The 21,231-nt window shown below is 45.6% G+C and overlaps 2 protein-coding genes across 6 annotated transcripts in view; one reads left to right on the top strand and one right to left on the bottom strand.

The window, feature by feature from the left end:
• LOC139268802 (uncharacterized) overlaps window positions 1-15,139 on the bottom strand; it is a 67,585-nt gene extending 52,446 nt beyond the window's left edge. For all 3 annotated transcript variants that reach the window (XR_011594110.1, XR_011594111.1, XM_070887516.1), the window contains exon 1: window positions 13,830-15,139. Coding sequence is in view for 1 of the 3 variants with exons in the window: in XM_070887516.1 (XP_070743617.1) it covers window positions 13,830-14,056 (227 nt within the window). In the remaining 2 variants the exon portion in view is untranslated. The remainder of the gene's footprint in view (window positions 1-13,829) is intronic.
• A 380-nt stretch (window positions 15,140-15,519) lies between these two features.
• Window positions 15,520-21,231, top strand: part of smpd4 (sphingomyelin phosphodiesterase 4) — a 64,556-nt gene continuing 58,844 nt past the window's right edge. For all 3 annotated transcript variants that reach the window (XM_070887511.1, XM_070887509.1, XM_070887510.1), the window contains exons 1-3: window positions 15,520-15,691; window positions 18,058-18,144; window positions 18,574-18,716. In XM_070887511.1, the coding sequence (XP_070743612.1) occupies window positions 15,653-15,691; window positions 18,058-18,144; window positions 18,574-18,716 (269 nt within the window). In that variant the 5' untranslated portion in view covers window positions 15,520-15,652. The remainder of the gene's footprint in view (window positions 15,692-18,057; window positions 18,145-18,573; window positions 18,717-21,231) is intronic.

The raw sequence follows: 21,231 nt of genomic DNA, 5'->3' as shown, positions 1-21,231 counted from the left end.
AGACTGCCCATTTCCACCTTCGTAATATCGCCTGTCTCCACTTTTACTTCAATTTTCTGATGCCGAAAGCCTCATTCCTGCCTTTATCACCTCTAGATCTGTTTATTCCATTGCACTCCTGGCCAGACTTCTTAGTTCTACCCTCCATAAACTTGAGGTCATCCAAAACTCATGCCACCCATGCGCTAACTCACACCAAGACCGGCCCACCAATCTCCCCTGTGCTTTGTGACCTACATTGGTGCCCAGTTAAGCAACATCACAATTTTAACATTCTCATCCTTGTTTTCAAATCTCTCCATGGCTTCGCCCCTCCTTATCGGTGTTATCTCCTTCAGCCCCATAATCCACTTAGACCTCTGCGCTCTGCCTATTCTGGTCTTTTGAACATTACTGATTTTAAGTGCTCCACCATTGGTGGCCGTGCCTTCAGTTGCCTAAGTTCTAAACTCGAATTCCCTCCCTAAATCTCTCTGCCTCTCCACTTCTCGTTCCTCCTTTAAAACACTCCTTAAAACCTACCTCGTCGCCCAAGCTTTTGGTTATCTGCCCAAAGCATCTCCTTATAAGTCTCGGTGTCAAAAATATATTTTTATAACACTCCTTGGAGCACCTTGGGACGTTTTATTCCATTAATGGCGCTACATAATTGTTGTTGAAGGTCTTGACAGAAGGACATGAAATTTGTCAACATTTCAACACTGGTTTTAGCAAGACAATCCTTGGCGATCTGGAACATGTGGAGAAGGCCCCAAACCTGATAATGACCAAGGAATCTTTTCCCACCCAGATCAGCAGTGCCTATCATTTGTTGTTCAATATGTGACAAGAAAAAGTCATCCAAAAGCAACTTCGCAATTGTGGAAGTTCTAGGCTAAGTCACCTATCTGATGTCTTGGACAAAATGAAGGAAGTTGCTCAAGTTAACTCTAGCAACTTGATCTCTGTACGCGAAACAATGACGCCATTTTTCCATTCTGCCTTGTATCGGATGTTGCCACGGATAAGCATCATGAAATCAGATGGACAGTCTGGTTAACCATCTCCACCAACAGATTTGTCTCTCAGTAGGTTCTAATGGCCATCTTGCTGCAAAGAACCAGTCAGATTCATTGCTATTTCAGAGATCTGGTCTGCAGACTCCATGACCAAATTTCTCCTATCCAAGTTAAAGAACAATCAATAAATGAGAGTAAGGACAGTGTAGCAGCTATAACCAGCTCGGTCTCCTCACATTTACAGTCAGAATGCTCAGATTGTGGCAGGAATAAAGCCAACATTTTGAAACAAGAAGAGTATTCAAAGAAAGAAGTTGACTGTTCATGCAATAATGTGCCATGGCCAATCAGGGTTATCTTGGGATGAAACTGTGAGCTGGAAATGAATGTTTTTTTTTGAATTTTGATGGAAATGTAACTCTCCCCAAGCCTCAGGTACTGCTGCCAATGTGTCTTATTATCAGAGAGGAAACGGAGAAGATGCTCGAATTGAGATTGTTGCTAATCCTGAGCCCAAATATCTAGGCCATTTTGGATCATCGCCGAAGCACTTCAGCAATCATCCCTTAGCCTTGATGACTGATGGCAAAATACTTGTAAGAACTGCGATATAGGAAATGGATTCCTTAGAGGACCCCACAGTACAACCTGAAGGATTACAACTTCCTCGCGAACAATGGACAACCATCAACCGCCTCCGAATCGGTCATGGTTGATGCTGCTTCCTACTCCATAGATGGAAGATGCAGCTGATGGGCTGAGGTAGGGGAGGTCGGGGCCATCATCGAGGTTGGGACTCGAGGCCAGAATATACGCGGTCATTAGTAAAGACCCAACAGCCAAAGAGTGAGCGCTGGAGAGCAGTAAAAAATGCAGCAGAGCCTGCGAATGGAGAGCAGCGAGCTGGAGCATGGGGCCCGGGGTACAGTGTCAGTATTTTATGGATAAGCTCACAAGCTGTTCCAAAGTTAATGTGCTCACCTACACTGCAATCTCTGAAAACCAGGGGGTGGCTCTGAGGGAGGGGGTTAGTGGGAGTATGTGTGTGCGCGCGTGCTAGGCCCACGCAGTAGAGCCTGGTCTCCAATCATCTTGGATCCCCTTGCAATTGGACCAAGACCTTGCACATGCATCTTCCACCCTTTAAAATGAAGTTTGGGACTTGGAACTTCAGGACTCTCATGGACAACCCCAACAGTGACAGATCTGAACGTCGCACCGCTATCATTGCTCGGGAACTCAGACACTTCGACATTGGCATCGCCGTCCTGAGCGAGACATGGCAGCCAGGCAGAAGGCCAGCCTAAGCACCCAAGGACCTATCCCACTGAAAGCTAAGAATGGAGAGGTGCTCATCAAGGACAGAGAGGTAGACAGTGCCCATTGAAAGGAGCACTTCGAAGATCTCCTTAACCAAGACTCTGTCCTTGGCATGAGTGTACTTGACTCCATCCCGCAGCATGCTACCCGCCACTATCGTGCTAAAATCCCAGCCCGGTATGAGGTTGGAAAGGCCATCCGACAGTTGAAAAACAAGGTACCCAAAGCAGATGGACACTCCGCCGAAGTACTAAAGCATGGTGCAAATCCATGACCTAGTCTCTCTTATTTGGAAGGAGGAGAGCATGCCAGGTGATTTCAGAGACGCCATAACCGTGACTATCTTCAAGAAAGGAGACGAGTCCGATTGCGGTAATTACAGAGGAGTTTCCCTGCTGTCTGCCACAGGGAAAATGATCGCAAGAATCCTCCTCAATTGTCTCCTCCCAGTGGTTGAAGAGCTCCTCCCAGAGTCGCAATGCGGATTCTGTCCAATAAGAGGTACAACGCACATGACTTTCACTGTGCGATGAATTCAGGAAAAATGTCGGGAGCAGCAACCACCTCTGTACGTGGCTTTTTTAAAAAAAAACTTCACAAAGGCCTTTGACTCGGTCAACTGAGGGATATTATGGAGTGTCCTTCTGAAATTCGGCTGTCCTCAAAAATTTGTCAGCATCCTCCATCTGCTTCACGATGACATGCAGCCTGACCAACGGATCCACCACAGACCCAATACAAGTGCAGATCGGGGTCAAGCAAGGCTGTATCATTGCACCAACGCGCTTCTCAATCTTTCTCGCTGCAATACTTCATCTCACCTTTAACAAGCTCCCCGCTGGAGTGGAGCTAATCTACAGGACTGGAAATTGTTCAATCTCCGTCGCCTCCAGTCCAGAACCAAGGTTGTTCGAACCTCTGTCGTTGAATTACAGTACGTTTGTGCACACTCGGAGGCCGCCTGATTATCAAGATCCATGATGAGACCTTGGACAGCATGGACCATTTTCCACACCATGGGAGCCTTCTGTCAGCAAGGGCAGACATTGATGACGAAATCCAACACTGCCTTCAGTGTGCCAGTGCAGCCTTCAGTTGCCTGACAAAAAGAGTGTTTAAATACCAAGATCTCAAACCCAGCACTGAGCTCATGGTCTACAGAGCAGTAGTGATACCCACCCTCCTATCTGCTTCAGAGACATGGACAACGCACTGTAGGCGGCTCAAAGCACTGGAGAAGTACCAACACTGCCTCCGCAAAATCCTGCAATTTCATTGGCAGGATAGGTGTACCAACATTAGTTCGGCAGAGAAAACGCTTCAAGGACGCTCTTAGGAATCCCTGGCCCAAGACCGCTTAAAATGGAGAAGCATCCGAGAAGGTGCCGAACACTTTATAGTTTCTTTGATGGGAGCACGCAGAAGCAAAGTACAAACAGCAGGAGCGTACATTAAACCAAGCACCCCACCCACCCGTCCCTTCAACCACCACCTTCCCCACCTGTGACAGTCTGTAGATCCCGCATAGGACTCATTAGAACTCATTCTAGTGTGAAAGCAAGTCATCCTCGACTTCAGGGGACTGCCTAAGAAGAGATGGAAGATTAAAGCAACCCCATCATGTGACTGTGGAGCTCCTAATCAGACCCTGGAGCACATCATTGAGCACTGCCCTCAAATAAATTTGCAGGCAGCCTACAAATAGCCACGCTGTTGCACCAGAAGCTTTGGCTTGGATATTTGACTTGGAAATTGACATTTGATTTGATGTGCTACCACCATATGAAAGAAGAAATATCAACCCAGCAACAGTAAGACTGTGGGAAGAGGAGCACCTACCGTTAACTATTTATTAGAGAATTCAGATGACTTTATCCCAATGTGAATGGGAAGAGAAACTATTACTGCTTGTGTCCACGACACTGCAGACAACGGACAACGAGGACTGCACATCAGCTCAATGCTGAAATGAGTAAACAAATCTACAATTTGTTCAGATTGTGCTGCTCAATGCATTCACCATCAGACACATTTTAATGGCCAGCAGAGCCCCCGGGAGACTCCAGGGTCACAGCAGTGGGGAGAGTCCCAGAGATGAAAAGCTGAAGGAAATCCATCATTTTCCTATTTGTTATCTCAGGGAATTTCATACCATTAAGGGCAGTGTATTCTATATGGGGCCGAATGTGGTTTGGGGGTATCAGTCTATATATACCTCCTTATAAGCTAGACACCACAGCAGCAGAATCAACAATGGTCTCGAGAGGGCGACAAAACCGAAGTGGGCGACAAAATTAGACGTCATCAGAATGCAGATAGATGATTTGTGGCATCTCTTGGAGCGTGGTGGAGCCGAGTAGAGGGGTCAGGACTCAGCAGCAGGAGAAGCAGAGGGAGGGACCGACAAGGAGCAGAGGGAGGGACCGGCGAGATCGGAAGTGGAGAGGAGAGACGAGGCATGGTGGAACAGAGCCCAGAGGTGGAACAGTGTGCAAATAACCAAGGGAAGGTGCAGCACGGGCCAATAACGAAGCTGTGTCGTGAGGCTCACACTGTGTACTATGAATTCCACGTAGAGGTGTCCTGTGGGAAGGAGGACAGTAGGAGTATGTTTGAGCTTGTGTGTATGTATTGGCACATGTGGCAGAGCCTGGTATCCAGTCGTCTTGGATCCCCTTGCACCGGACCAAGACCTTGCTCTATCAAGCCCGTGTGGTGGCTGTTGCACACCAGCCACCCCACGTTAAGAATTCACGCACAGGCATCTTCCACCATTTAAAATGAGTTCCAGTCACCTGAGTACTCATTTTTATTGTGGAAGCAAGTCATCTTCGAGCCCGGGGGACTGCCTATGATGATGATACTTCATGTACAAGAAATGGGATTCATGCTCCAGGTCCTGAGTTGGTGCACAAACACTAGTATTTATGCCGTGGCCCAGACTAAGCTCAGAGAGCAGTTGAAGAATGTGGTGAAATATCCCTTTACTGTAATTGTAAAATGAATTAAATGAGAAGAACTGGAGACCTTAATGCCACCTGATATAGTGTGAGAGCCGCTCTCCCCTGCAGAGCCAGTGATATGGGTGAATATTAACACGCTCACTGACCACTACCTACACTATGCTCCCTGTCAGAGGCGCAGCAATCTGCATGTCCCCTCTGGAAACTCAACAGTGCCCTAGACAAAGATGGCTGCCGCTAACACTCATTTCCTATTGATTTTCTGTTAGTATTCACCCCCCAGCTCCCCTGTGTGTTTGGAATAGTCTCAAATTCTTATTGTGCATATGCAAAGACCTCCATTACCCTGCATTGGATTGAATGTATCCTTATCACTGCAGTGAAACTTTTCGGTGGTAATATTGTTAAGTAAAGTTTTTTTTGGATTCAGGCTTCTATTGACAGATAAGAACCAATTGCAACCCCTTTTTTCTTTTTGTACAATCTATTTATTAAACAATTAAGAACGGAAGATCCGCATTTGGCAGCAATCGAGGCTTCCCATTGGTGCATTTTGAAAAACCTGCCTGCTCATTGGTCCGCTTGGCATTTCTGGCAAGACTCAAACTTGATGACATCCTCAGGAGCCCAGAAGAGTCAGAATCGGCTAGGAGTGCAATGAAACAGGTACCATTTAAGGAAAGGAGAAAGTCCCGTCAGTGGGAATGAGACAAGAGATGCAACTCTCCAGTCCCTGACCATGCGCGCTTGTGGGATGTGCTTGTGATCCAAGGCTGCAAACAAACTATACCCATTGTTATTCAGCATCCTTCTTGTTCACCTCAGTTACTCCATCAATATCCATCTCCCTAAGGATTCTGAGTAAAAGCAGAGAGAAATCTCAGCCAAAACTCAGACATCTGAAAGCAGAGATGTTTGTGCTTGCTATGTGGAGAAAGGAACGACCATCCAGAGTTAGACAAAGTATCAAGTGGTAAATAATTCTGATCTGCTGGCCCACCTTACTGATATTGTACAGCAATTTACACCCCTCATCCTGAGCATACTGGAGAGGTAGAAAGTCACCATGCCAGCCCTTTTTGGAGAACGGGTAAGTTTCCAGCCACCTCACACTTGCAGCCATGCTGGTCAGGATCTTTCTTCAAAGTGTGCTTCGTGGTTCTCCAGTTGCAATGGGAAGGGCCTGAGGAAGTATACAATTGGAGCATGCAGTGATTGCTATGATGGAAAATGAGAAGTGCAGCAAGCCGTTAATGTTTGAGGTGCTTCTCTAAACACTTAAATCAGATGGAAGTAAATGCCATCAAACCCTTGTGATCAAAATCTTAGTGAGGAGTCAATCTCTTTCAGACCCACAGTGGAAAATAAAGAGTGCAAACTGAAGCATTTCTGGTGTTTAGGAGCTTAACAAGTTTGGAAATGAAGGTTCCAAATCCAACTTTATCCGAAAGATCCATTTGAATCTAGTTCACCTGTTAGTGCAACTGAATGAAAAGAGCAAAGAGTATGCTCGGTCTTGTGACTTAACTAATATATATAGCTCCACCCAATGGACTACTGTGGCATTGCAGCCATTGCTGTTTACAACAATAAAGAGGGAGTCATCTGACTGGTTTCTGAAGTTATCAGCCATCTTAAAGCATGTGTGTTTGTGAGGTTGTACCGAAAACATAACATTGGCAACGAAGGATGCGATAACTGGATAACCTAGCTGAAATTTTTGTTGGTGAATGATTCAGCCAACTGACGGACTTTGAGAGCTTCTCGGATTTGATCAATAGCTAAAAATCCAAGGTAAATTACAAACACATTTGGTTGAACTGCCAGAGTCCAGATGGCCGCGGCTATGGGAATAGGGCACTTGGGGAAGTTTCAACGCGACCGTGAAAGTTTCGGAGCGTATGTGGAGCGGCTAGAAATGTTTTTCACCGCAAATAGTATCATCGAAGTCTCCGATGATGAAAACCATAACCAGGTGGTGTTGGAACGACAAAGGGCTATTTTCTTAACTGAAGCAGGGCCCGAGGTGTATGAAACCCTGAAAAATGTTCTCGCTCCAGTCAAGCCAAAGGACGCATCACTTAAGCAGATTCTAACAGCACTACAGTCCTAAGCCCCTGGAAATTGCTTAAAGTTATCGTTTCGGAATACAAGATCAGTTCACCGACGAAAGTATCATTGTAGCATTAAAAAAGCTATCTAGTCACTATAATTTCGGAAACTTTCAGGACTGAGCATTCTGTGACCGCTTTGTTTATGGGATAAAAAATGATGCAATCAGAAGAAAGTTATTGACAACTCCTAACTTGACTTTTGATTTTGGTTGTCAGACAGCTATATCAATAGACATGGCCGACCAATATTCCCGAGAATTTCATACCATTTCCAGTCGGCAGACAACCGAGGTGAATCGCCTGCAGGTTAAAAGCAAAAAGCAGTTGGACTCCAAGGTCTCAGCAACTGCCAATGGTAACAGAACATTGAAGTCATGCTATCGGTGCCTGGGACAACACATTGCCTTCACATATGGACAACATTGAGCAGAGTGTTTCTTCTGCAGGAAAACTGGGCATCTTACGAAGGCATGCCGACTGAAGAGTAAACCAACTTTCAAAGCTATAAAGTAGAAATCCCCAGAGACTACATAGCATGGAAGAAAAACAACAGGACAAGGAAGTTTTAGAATTACACATCATCAGGAGCACGAGGTTAACTAAAAGCGATTTGAAAAGTATCGTCCACGTAGATGTTGCAGGAGCCAAGATGCCCATGGAAATCGACACTGGTGCATCCGTGAGCGTAGTACCGGAATCGCTATACCTCGACAAATTGCGTGATTGCCCATTGGAGAAATACAAGATAGAGCTGCGAGGCTACTCGGGAGAGAACATTCCTGTGGTAGGTCATATCACCGTACCGGTGAAATACAAGGATCAATTTCAGAGCTTGCCTCTCTTAGTAGTGGCAGGAGACAAGCCTGCCTTACTAGGAAGAACTTGGTTGGGATCACTGAAGCTGGATTGGAGTGAGATTTTTCATGTTGAAACGAGATTTGTATCAAAGGATGATGTCATCAAGAAGTATCCGAAGGTGTTCTGTGAAACAGGCAGTCTGATCTAAGGCTTCAAGGCAAGTGTCAGGGTACATTGCCTGGACCTTTTGCTCCAAGAGGCAGCCACATCCTCGAGGTTAAATACTTTTAAATTGACACATGGTCAGGGACAGGAGGGTGTGACTGCGAGTGAAGCAGGTAAGGGAATCCAGGAGGTAGTATTGCAGGAGCCTCAGTCCCTGAACTTGTTCAATAGATCTGAGGTTCTTGCAACCCTTGTGGACAAGTGTGCAGACTGCGGGGTGGACGAGCAAACTGACCAAGGCATCGTGGTGCAGAAAGCCATTCAAGTGGGGGGGGGGGGGGGAGGGGAGTAAAGAGGCAGGTGGTTGTAGTAGGGGACAGTATAGTTAGGGGGATAGATAGGGTTCTCTGCAGCCGAGAACATGCATCCCGAAGGCTGTGTTGCCTATCCGGTGCCAGGGTAAAGGACATCTCCTCCAGGCTGGAGAAGAACTTGGAATGGGAGGGGGAGGATCCAGTTGTCGTGATACAATGACATAGGCAGGACTAAGAAAGATGATCTGCTGAGAGAGTTTGAACAGCTAGGGACTAAATTGAAAAGCAGAACCACAAACGGTAATAATCTCTGCATTATTATCTGAGCCACGAGCAAATTGGCATAGGGTCAAGAGAATCAGGGAGATGAATGTGTGGCTCAGAGGTTGGTGTGGGAGAAGTAGGTTTCGATATGTGGGGCATTGGCACCAATACGCGGGAGTGTGCTGTTCCATGGGGACGGACTACACCTGAACCAGAGTTCTAGCGAACTGAATAACTAGGGAGGTAGACAGGACTTTAAACTAAATAAAGGGGGGGGGGGTGGCGGGAGGAGGACGGTCACAGTGGAATGCTAAAGAGAAAAGAAAAGGAAGTAATGCAGGAAAGTGATTGTGGTAAGGATAACCAGATGATGTCAGGAAGGGACAGAGCATACAAACAAAAGAGTGCACTAACAAATAGGGACCAGGTAAGAAAAAAATAGCAAGAAGACAAATAGGGCTTTAGTACAAAATAATGTTAAGATGTCTAATAATGTTAAAAAGACAAATCTAACAGCATTGTATCTGAATGCACAAAGCATGTTTAATAAGGTAGATGAATTAACAGCGCAAATAAATGTGAACAGATACAATATAGTTGCAATTACGGACACATGGTTGCAGGGTTGGAAACTGAATATCCAAGGATATTCGATATTTAGGAAGGACAGGCAAAAAGGAAATGGGGGTGGTGTGGCATTGTTAGTAAAGGATGAAATCAGAGCAATAGTGAGAAAGGATATTGGTTCAGGAAATCAAGATGTAGAATCAGTCTGGGTGGAGCTAAGGAGCACCAAGGGGCAGAAAACATTGGTGGGAGTTGTCTATAGGACTCCCAACAGTAGCGGCAATGCAGGGGATGGCATAAAACAGAAAATTTGAGATGCATGTAACAAGGGTACTGCAGTAATCGTAGGAATAAACAGGTCCTTGTACACCAATCATTGAAAGCAAACATGCAGGTGCAACAAGCAGTTAGGAAGACAAATGGTATGTTGGCCTTCATTGCAAGAGGATTTGAGTACAGGAGCAAGGATGTCTTACTACAGTTATACAGGGCCTTGGTGAGACCGCACCTGGAGTATTGTGTACAGTTTTGGTCTCCTGATCCAAGAAATTATATACTTGCTATAGAGGGAGTGCAGCGAAGGTTCACCAGACTGATTCCTGTGATGGCAGGACTGTCGTATGAGGAGAGATTGGGTCGAGTAAGTCTGCATTCACTAGAGTTTAGAAGAATGGGAGGGAATCTCATTGAAGCGTATAGAATTCTGACAAGATTGGACAGACTGGATGCGGGGAGGATGTTTCCCCTGGCTGGGAAGTCTAGAACAAGGGTTCATAGTCTCACGATACGGGGTAGGAAATTTAGGACCGAGATGAGGAGAAATGTTTTCACTCAGGGGGTGGTAAGCCTGTGGAATTCTCTACCACAGAAGGCTGTGGAGACCAAGTCACTGAATATATTTAAGGAGTTAGATAGATTTCAGGACACAAAAGGCATCAAGGGGTATGGGGAGAAAAAGCAGGAATATGGTGTTGAGATAGGATTAGTCATGATCATATTGAATGGTAGTGCAGGCTCGAAGGGCCGAATGGCCTACTACTGCTCTTATTTTCTATGTTTCTATGTACAGGACGCTAGACCAGTTTACTGCAAGCCACATCCCGTATCATATGTACTCAAGAAGAAAGTTGAGCAAGAACTCAGACTAGAGACCGAGAACATTATCTCTAAGATAGATCTATGTAATTGGGCTACACCCATTGTCGTCGTACCCAATTCCGATGGTAAGGTAAGGTTGTGTAGTGATTAAAAAGTAACCATAAACCAGGTTCTAGAGGGCAATCTCCCCAATACATTGCCAAATGTAGAAGATTTGTTCACAACACTGACAGGTGGTCAGATCTTCTCAAAGTTGGATCTTACGAATGCCTACTTACAACTTGAACTAGATGAGGAGTCCAAGTCATTCTTGGCCTATATCAGTTTAATAGGCTACCGTTGAGTGTCTTCCGCCCAAGCCATATTCCAAGGGGATTTTGCAAAGGTATTGAAGGGGGTAGTATGTTATTTAGATGACATACTCATTTCAGCACCAAACAGGAAAATACATAGTAACATATTGAATGAAGTCCTCAAACGGCTAGAGATGCACAGAGTACGAGTGACTGCTCGCAAGTGTGAATTATTTCAAAACTCAGTGGAGTATTTAGGGCACAGACTAGACAAAGATGGTTTACATCCAACCAAGGGAAAGCTGGATGCAATCAAAAATGCACCCACTCCCAAGAATGTCACTGAACTTCGATCATTTTTGGGTCTTTTGAACTATTATGGGAAGTTACTACCAAATTTAGCTACAGTATTACATCCACTGAATGAGCTGTTGAAAAAACAGGTCCATTGGAAGCGGTCAGAAGAATGCGATACAGGATTCAAGGAGTGTAAAAGCCAATTGGTAGAGAGCATGTTAGTTCACTATGACGTATCTAAGGAGATCAAGCTAGCATGTGATGCCTCTTCATATGGAGTTAGGGCAATGATCTCTTATGTACTACATAGTGGGGAGGAGAGACCAATTGCTTTTGTTTCATGCACTCAGTGCCAGTGAGCGTAATTATACACAAATCGAAAGGAAAGCTTTGGCATTAATTTTTGGGGTCAAGAAGTTCCACAAATACTTGTATGGTCGTAAGTTTACCATCGTTATGGACCATAAGCCCCTGACAACAATCCTCCATCCAAAGTCCCCAGTTTCAACATTAGCTGCAGCCCGAATGCACAGATGGGCTTTGATTTTGTCAGCATATACATATGATATTGAATACAGATGATCAACTGATCACAGTAATGATGATGCTATGTCTAGGTTGCCTTCCCCATAACAAGTTACACCCAATAGCGAAGAAGTGTTCTATTTTTCATACATTGATGAACTGCCAGTCACAGATAAAGAGATCGGTAGAGCAACCAAACGTGATCCAGTTATGTCAAAAGAGTATGATTACATCACAAATGACTGGCCAAACCAGGTAACTAGACAAATATATTCATCCATTCTTCATTCGTAGGAATAAATTATCAGTCGCTAAAGATTATATCATGTGGGGTGCAAGAGTGGTTATACCAAATAAATTCAGGTCCAAATTATTAGATCTTCATGACCAGCACCTGGGAATGTGCTTGACCAAGAGTTTTGCACAGTTACTTATGGTGGCCAGATCTAGATAAAGATATAGAGTATACCGTCAGTCAGTGTACGACATGTCAATTGGTAAGCAAGAAACCATTAGTACCATTACAGCCATGGAAATGGCCCCCTGGGTGTGGCAACGGTTACATATCGATTTTCCTGAGCTAGAAGGACAATTGTTCATTGTGATTGATAGCCATTCGAAGTGGGTCGAGGTGTTTCCAATGTGGAAAACAAGTAAAATGTTAAACATTTTGTGAAGATTATTTTCTTCATTTGGCCTCCTAGAAGAAATTGTTTCTGATAATGGAGAACAATTTTGTTCAAAAGAATTTGCAGTTCGCAAGCAAAAATGGTGTGAAACATACAAAGGTTCCCCCGTACCACCCTGCTTCAAATGGTGCAGCAGAACGCACTGTACAAATTGTAAAATGTGCCCTCATCAAATAGATGTTGGATCTAAATCCAAACGACAGTTGTCATTGGACCACAAAGTGGCTAATTATGTATTGTAATACTTCTCATACACCATAGAACACCAGCAGAGTTGTTTCTCAAACGACACCACGGATCAGAATCTCGTTGTTAAAACCAAACTTGGCACAGTCCATAGAAGAGAAACAATTAAGACAGAAAGAGAATCATGGTAGAGATAGAGTAAAAGAGAGAATTGTGAAATTAAATCAGAAGGTGAGAGTGAAGAACCATCACCATAAATGAGTAAAATGGTTACCAGGGAGAGTGGTGAAGATATGTGGTCCTCGCACATATTTGGTCAAGGTGTTTGATCATGGACAGTTTGGGTTTGTTTACATTGATCATATTTTATCTACAGACATGGACAGAGTTAAAAGTTGGAATGATTCGATTATTTCTGACTCATCATAGTTTTGATGAAAGTAAAGTACCAGTCGCATATCCTACATTAAATGTACTGGAAACAAGTCCAAGAGAAAGTCAGAATTTAAGTCTGAGTCCGAGTCAGGCAGATAAACAGTCTGAAGTTGTAGTAGATCAAGGGCATTCCTTGGAGGAAAACTTTCCTCAGGATTGACCTCGAATGAGTCTAAACTCGACATCATGTTTGGAAGGTTCTGTTCGAGAGCAAAGATATCCTCTTCGAAACAGAAAACAAGTGGTTAAGCTTGATTTGTAAATATGGCAAAATATGTCCATATCCTTTGTTATGTATAACCATGTAAGTTATGTATAATGATTGTTGTTATAATTGAGGGAGAAGTGTAATATATATAGCTCCATCTAGTGGACTACTGTGGCACTGCAGCCATTGCTGTTTACAACAATAAAGAGAGTCACCTGACTGGCTTCCTGAAGTTATCAGCCATCTTAAAACCTGTGTTTGTGAGGTTGTACCGAAACCACAACATTAACGTTGCGTTAGATCCCCACTTACCGAGTCAGACGAGGTTCCTCATTGATTCAGAAGTATTATGGGGAGCCCAAACTGAACTAGAGTTCCTGCGAGACACCTCAAAACAACTGTTTAAGGCTTCCCTGACTCATATATAAGGCATTACATGTTCTTCACCAAAGTGCCCAGTCACCCTGTCAGAATTTCCTAAAAAATTTCAGTGCTTACAGACATAATACTGATAATAGAGACAGATCCTCAGTCCATGGAATCCCTTGATAATAATACTTTCTTTTTGTTTACTAAACACAAACAAGCGAAGTACCTTGGAATTGCTGAACTGTACACACCAACAAATGAGCAGAAACCTCGAGAGCCAAAAATCCACAGCCGCGGCAGCACCTTGCCGCCGTAACTTCGCCATATCCTGGCCTTGCACAGAAGTTCCCAGGATCGTCTCTTGGTGGAAGAACCTCCACCTCCATCCAACTGAACAATGCCATCGGTGTAAGAGCGAGCAGGGCTGAGGGCGGAGACTGGGAAGACCACCATGTTTAACTGGAGAAGAGAACAGTGCCAGGATGGGGTGAGAAGGGAAAGGGAAGATTAAGAAAGGGAGAATGAAGCAAAGAGCAGATAAGTTGCAAACAGTGTTTTGGGAGGGAAAAGGAAACAGTTAAGAGCAGCATTCTGAGCTGGGAAAGATTGCCAGAATGAACAGGTGTTGGGCAAGACTGCCCTTTAACTGAGGGAAGATAAATCCAGGCTCAGGTGCGGGTGGAGGGGAAAGAGGGAAAAAATTGTCAGCTGGACTAAGAGTGTTGGAGAGGAAAGTCACTTTGAAAGGATGAATTAGGACTGCGGAGAGTTGAGTCACTTTGTGCACTTGGATGGTGAGGGGTTAGATGTGGGGGCGAACTATTAAGGTAACTCTTGGGGATGATGGTGTGGTTGATCAGTTAAAAATCCAAAGAAGTCTTTGTTTTGCCTTTTTCAAATTAAAAAGAATCTATTAATTGTAAAGTATAAAATGCTTCAACATTAAATGAGGATGCTTAATTTTTAAACTTAAAATTTAAATTTTCTTTCCATGGGGATATACTGAGACACCCCTAGAAAGCATCAATTTGTACCTTCAACCTTGGACTCTCCCCTTTCAGGTTTCTTGTTATACCTGACACTTAAGGTCCAAGGCCCGTGTGACTGCACTGTTGCCAGTTGTTGAGCCATCAGCTTTGTGGGGACTGAGTGAACGGTCCCAGCAGGAGGCAGAGTCTGAGCCCGGTCAGCGTTTACCGAATTTAGTGGGTAAAGTCACCTCACCCACCCACTTGATCGATTCGATCCAATTTATACCCCACCAAACAACAGCCGGCCTTTCCCTTTCCCCACACGGCCTGTCCCCAAGCGCAGGCCCCGCCGGTTGCCGCCACACTGCGCTCTGGTCGGTTCCTATAGTTACCGCAGGCCAGGCCTGACAAGCCTTTCACACGGGGCCGACTGCTGGGATTTAGTCATTGCCCAACTTTCGGGGTTGGGTTGTTTCAAACTTATCTCCTTCACACAAATCACCGGGCGGGCAAAGACCGCACGAGGCCGAGCTCGGCCTGATCGCCATGCCGCTTCTGCTCCCGCTTCCCCACAGCCCGCGCTCTGTGCACCAATCAGCAGCTCTGTCTCAAACCCGGACTCTCTCCTCCTGTCCGCCAGTTCGCTCAGGCGCTCGCTCATCCAATCATCAGCTCTTTCTCACACCCTCTCCCGTTCTCTTCCAATCATCAGCTCTCTCTCACACCCTCTCCCGCTCTCTTCCAATCATCAGCTCTCTCTCACACCTTGTCCCCACGCTCTGCCAATCCTCCCCCGCTCGCTTTGCACCAATCATCAGCCCTGTCTCACTCCTCCTGTCCGCCAGTTCTCTCAGGCGCTCGCTCATCCAATCATCAGCTCGCTATCAAATTCTGACTCTCTCTCCTCCAATCAGAGCCCGGATTCTCCCTCCCACGTGATGTTGCTGTGGGAGGCTGCTGAGCCGAGGCGCGGCGGATTGAAGCCGGAGCGGGCCCCGAGCTGCTGGTTGGGTGCGAGGCGGCGCTGGAGAAGCTGTGTGAGCGCTTGCTGCAGCGGGGCAGGGTCTGTGGGGGGACCATGGTGGCCCTGCCCCTGCAGCAGCCGAGCTACCTGTTGGTGAGTGTGCAGGCTCCGCTCACCTCCGTCAGGCCCGCTCCCGGTGAGGAGACTCTAGCCTTCCACCGTCCGAGCTCCCCTCCTCTCCCCTTGCAGTTGAGCTCTGCCCGAGTCTTTCCTTCCCTGGACCGGCTCGGAGGGGCAGAGTAGCCGCCTCCTGTTCCTATGATGCTTGCCTTTATTAGCCGAGGCATAGAGTACAAGAGCAGGGGGGGGGATTATGCTTGAACTGTATAAAACACTGGTTAGGCCTCAGCTAGATACTGCGTGCAGTTCTGGTCACCGCATTATAGGAAAGATGTGACTGCACTGGAGAGGGTGCAGAGGAGATTTACGAGCTATGAGGAAAGATTGGATAGGCTGGGTCTGTTTTCCTTGGAACAGAGGAGGCTGAGGGGAGACCTGATTGAGGTGTATAAAATTATGAGGGCTTGGATAGAGTGGATAGGATGGACCTGTTTCCCTTAGCAGAGGGGTCAATAACCAGGGGGCATGGATTTAAAATAATTGGTAGGAGGTTTAGAGGGGATATGAGGGGAAATTTCTTCACCCAGAAGGTGGAGGGGACCTGGAACTCACTGCCTGAAAGGGTGGTAGAGGCAGGAGACAGAAACCCTCACCACATTTAAAAAGTACTTGGGTGCGCACTTGAAGTGCTGTAACCTACAGGGCTACGGACCAAGGGCTGGAAAGTGGGATTAGGCTGGATAGCTCTTTGTCGGCAGGTGTGGACACCAAAATAGCCTCCTTCCGTGCTGTAAATTTCTATGATTCTATGGGTGTGCTCACACTCTCCCTCCCTCCCTGGTGCTTACCCTCTGCTGCTTTACTCTCCTAAATTGAAAGCTTTAAACTTAATACTGAATGAATCCCTGTATAATTTGCGTTGAGTAGAAAATAGAAAGCCTTGCGTTGATCTTTCCTGCCTTCCAGCCTATCACAGATGTGCCCTTTTGTTCTTTCCTTCCCTTTCACTTGTTTAAAACCTTTTCCAGTTCTAACAAAAGGTCATTGACCTGAAATGTTAACTCTGTTTCTTTCTCCACAGATGCTTCCTGATCTGCTGAGTAGTTCCAGCATTTTCTGTTTTTATCTTGCATTTCTATAGTGCCTTTCACAACCTCCAGATGTCCTAAAGCACTTTACACGTACTTGTTAAAGTGTAGTCACTGTTTTAATGTAGGGAACGTGGCAGCCAAAACAAGATCCCACATACATCAATGTGTTACTGACTGGATAATCTTTTTTTTAGTGATGTTGATTGAGGGATAAATATTGACTTGGACACCGGGGAGAACTCCCTGCTTTTCTTTGAATGCTGCCACCTATTTCTTTCACCTGAAATGACAGACTGGGCCTCAGTTAAATGTCCCACCCAAAAGCTGGTACAGCACTTTCTCAGTACTGTACTCTAGTGTCAGTGCAGATTTTGTGCTCCAGTCCCTGGAGAGGAACTTGAACCTTTAACTGACTGATTCGGGGATGGGAGTGCTATCCACTGAGCCACGGCTGGCACCTAGAGTACAAAAGCAATAAAGCTATTCTAAACCTTCATAAATCATTGGTTTGGCCTCAGCTGAAATATTGTCTAATTCCAGGTACCACGTTTTACGAAGGATGGCAAAGGTTTGGAGAGGGTGCAGAGGAACTTATCAGAATGGCACCAAGGATGAGGGATGTGGAGATAAGCTGAGATTGTTTTCCTTGGGACAGAGCAGGTTAAAGGGAAATTTAATAGAGATGCTCAAAATTCTGAGGGGTTCTAAGGGTAAATAAGAAGAAACTGTTTCCAAATGGTTCAGTAACCAGAGGACAGCGATTTAATCTTCATTTGTCAAAGAACCAGAGGGCATATGAGGAGATTTTTTTAATGCAGTGAGTTAAGCAAATTCAATAATAACTTTCAATTGGATGTTGGATATACTTCAAAAGGCAAAATTTGCAGGGCTCTGAGGAAAGAGCAGGGGTGTGGCCTCCTGTGCTGTATGATTCTATTAATTCTGTGTGTTAAGTGGACGCAGCACCCAACCTCTGCTTTTTGACAGTTTTGAGTCCCGAGTCCCTCTTTCAATCTCTTGCTCCTTCCTCTGACTTTTAACAGATTTGAAACTATTCAAATATCTGATTTTTTTTTCCCCCCACTTGTGCTCAAAGCCTTTTCTTTCAGTTAGGCGTATAACTTTCCAGAATTATTTTCTCTCGTGCTTTCTGGTTCCTTCAAAACATCTCACTGCTGAATTGCTCACTCTTGAAGCGTTTCTTCCTCCAGTTTCTGGTGGCAGTCAGGGTTCAGGACCCCTTCACTGGTTCAAAAACACAAGCTCTTTTTCAGTTAGTGAGGTAATAAAAGTATTCTCTTTTTACAGGCTCTTCTTAAAGCAGATGGTGTGAACAAGCATCTATTTCAGAGATGCCACGACCTATCCAAGGTGATAGAAGACTACTCTCCCAAGGTACCAAGTGGCTATGTTTACCCCTTCTCTCTTTAACCTGCAGAAAACACCCAATTTTCTCCCTTTCCTGGAAGTGCTAACTCTTAATGGGCTCCTCATGTCCAAGTAGCCATTCTTCGTGTGACTTTGATGGCAGGCCTATTCAACCATGGGGGCACAGTCGGGCCTGATACTCCCTCTCGCTCCCAGGCCATAAACACACTTTTTAGTGTACCTGATTTCTCTTGCCTGGGAGCGCACAGTCTTGTTGTAGTGTCCTCACTGCTGCCCTGACTGAGAACTGATGGAGCGTGACTCGGTACCACATCATCGGATTAATGCATTTCCCCCTTGGGGGAGCCTTTTTATTTTGCAGTATGTCTTCATTTTTTTTTAGTTGTTGGGCTGTTTTGTGAGTTTGCTTTATGTTTCATATCTTGGTGTTTCCAGGAGCTCCATTTAATTTTCCCCTGGCTGATGGAGAGCATGTTTGGCACGCAAGATGGGACTATTGCCGGCTGGAACATGCGCTATTTGCAGGGCCGAATGAATCCGACTGATTACACTGCTGTGGTCGAGTTCTTGGATCCCAGGTATGGCGATGCTGGCTTTCTTAACTGGGATGGAAAGAGCTGGAGACCGACTCCTGGGAGCCTAAACTAAAGTAGCTACTTTATTGCATGCTGCATTTTTCTGTCGTCTTGATTAGTGTGACCTGATGTCTGCTTCACCAGAAATGCACCACACAGGCTAGGGAACTCTGCACAGTTTGAGCTTGACTCTTGCCTCTGACCTACCAACCCATCCCCGCTTCCCCAATGTCCCATTAGCCCAGACTGATGAAATGTAAATCTTCTAAATGGCTGTAAGGATTCTATGTAACAATAAATGTGACTGGCCTCAGCTCCGGGGAGTAACATGTCTACAGCGGTGAAGTACCTACACATTGCCATGCTCACTCAGAAGCACCACAACTTGGCTAGTGTGGCAAATGGGAAGGGGATTCAGTCAGGTTGTTCGTCTGAGGGTGAGCCTGAGGCAGAGTGCGGAGACCTGCACACACACTCACACAGCAGTATGTGACCTGGGAGAGCTTAGCTTGCTGGTGACGCTATGTATATCCTGGGTTAACGTCCCTTGCTTTGCCGATGACAACACGCTCAACCAAAGAGAGGCTTGCTTTTGTATCGTGTGTTTCACAACCCCAAAGTGTTCACAGCCAATGAAGTACTTTTGAAGTGTAGTCACTGTTGTAATGTCGGAAACATTAATCGCTGAAGATCATTTTGTTAATTAGCTTCATGTTCCCTTACAGGCCTGTGTATACAGCCTGGAGGCAATGCTTTATCCTGTTTTTTTTCATTGGGGAATAATGAGATTAACCATTTTGTTCTCTTCCTGCCCACTCCAGCCATCTAAACCGCTCCCCCTCCCAACTCTCCTCTCCTCCTTCCTGTGACCCATCGTTCATTTGGTGGCTTTAAGGCGGCTTCTTGTGCTGGTGAGTTCCAAGTGGTGCTTGCTGTGCCTCGGGCTGAATCCTGCAGCAGCCTGCATGTCTCCTTGTTAAATACTGCTGCTGTTCTCCCAATCTCGGCAGTGTATAGGCTGCTGCTGTGGGATAGGCCTTTCCCAATCGTTCCCAATGTGGAACCACAACACTCAATAATGGGAATTTCCTCATTGCAAATTGTGAGGGATTTTGGGACAGACCCATCTGTAGTGAACAAACAATATTTAGTATGAAGGGACATAGGCAACTGGAGTGGGGTTCAGGGACTTTTTAGGCAACAAGGAAGAGGCAACCTGTAAATTTTCCGTATGGGGTATAATGAAATACTCGGGTAGAGACATAGATCGGCAAAACAAGAACGCAATTGGCAAACTGTCCCAAACTAAACAAACTCCAAATTCAGGAGAAGTGAGAGGGTTAACAGCGAGGGGCTATGAGACGGGCGATGGCACAGGTATGAGAATGGTGGACAGGGTATGGGGTGGGTGTAGGAGATAGCAGGTATAGGATTGAGGACCGCGGAGTATTTGAAAGAGGATAGTGGGTATGGGGAAAGAGCAGTGGAATAGGAAGAATTGGATAGCTCTTTCAAAAAAAAACGACAGACATGATGGGCTAAATGGCCTTCTGTGCGGTATAATTCTAAGATGAGGAGAGAGGGGTATGGGATGGGGTATAGGATAGCGTAGAGAGGGTACGGCATAGAAGAAAGAAAGAGAGAAAGACTTGCATTTATATAGCACCTTTCACAACCACCGGACGTCGTAAAGCGCTTTACAGCCAATGAAGTACTTTTGGAGTGTAGTCACTGTTGTAATGTGGGAAACTTGACAGCCATTTGCGCACAGCAAGCTCCCACACACAGCAATGTGATAATGACCAGATAATCTGTTTGTTATATTGCTTGAGGGATAAATATTGGCCCAGGACACTGGGGATAACTCACCTGCTCTACTTTGATATAGTGCCATGGGATCTTTAACATCCACCTGAGGGGATGGAACCTCGATTTAACGTCTCATCCGAAAGACGGGGACAAAAGGTGTAGGAAATGGAGCATGGGATGAGGGCAAGGGGGCATTGGATAGGGAGCAGAGGGTATGGGGCAAGAGTAGTGAAGTGGGAATATCTGGATAGCTTTCCAAGAGGTAGCACAGGCACAATGGGCCAAATGGCCTCCTTTTTGTGTTGCATGATTCTATTCTAGAATTCAAATGCAGGTAACCCACAGCAGGTCATTCAACATCTAAGCAGAAGGAGAAAGGTACGGACTGACCTCTAGCATTCTGTCCGATTTTCTCAGTCATAGCAAGTCACTGAGTCGTTTGTTCCCAGTAAAGTGATCATTGGGGCTTATCCCAGCTTTTAAGTACAATGTGTTGATACTGGAGTACTAAATCCGTTAATCATTGACCTGGTTAACCTCCCTCGCATCCCCAGTGTGTTAGTGAGGTGGCAACTTGGTGATCTGTTACTAATCGCTGATCCTTCTCCCACCACTCATGCTGAATATTTCTCTCACAGTGAGTGCAGACCAAGTGTAGTGTTCAGGTGATATGGGTTAGAGGGCCAAGGTATATTGGACCAGGGCGCGT

The sequence above is a fragment of the Pristiophorus japonicus genome, chromosome 8 (assembly GCF_044704955.1).
Source record: "Pristiophorus japonicus isolate sPriJap1 chromosome 8, sPriJap1.hap1, whole genome shotgun sequence".
Lineage (NCBI taxonomy): Eukaryota > Metazoa > Chordata > Chondrichthyes > Pristiophoridae > Pristiophorus > Pristiophorus japonicus.
Note: the sequence above shows the minus strand (reverse complement) of the source record. Positions and strands in the feature narration are given on the sequence as shown.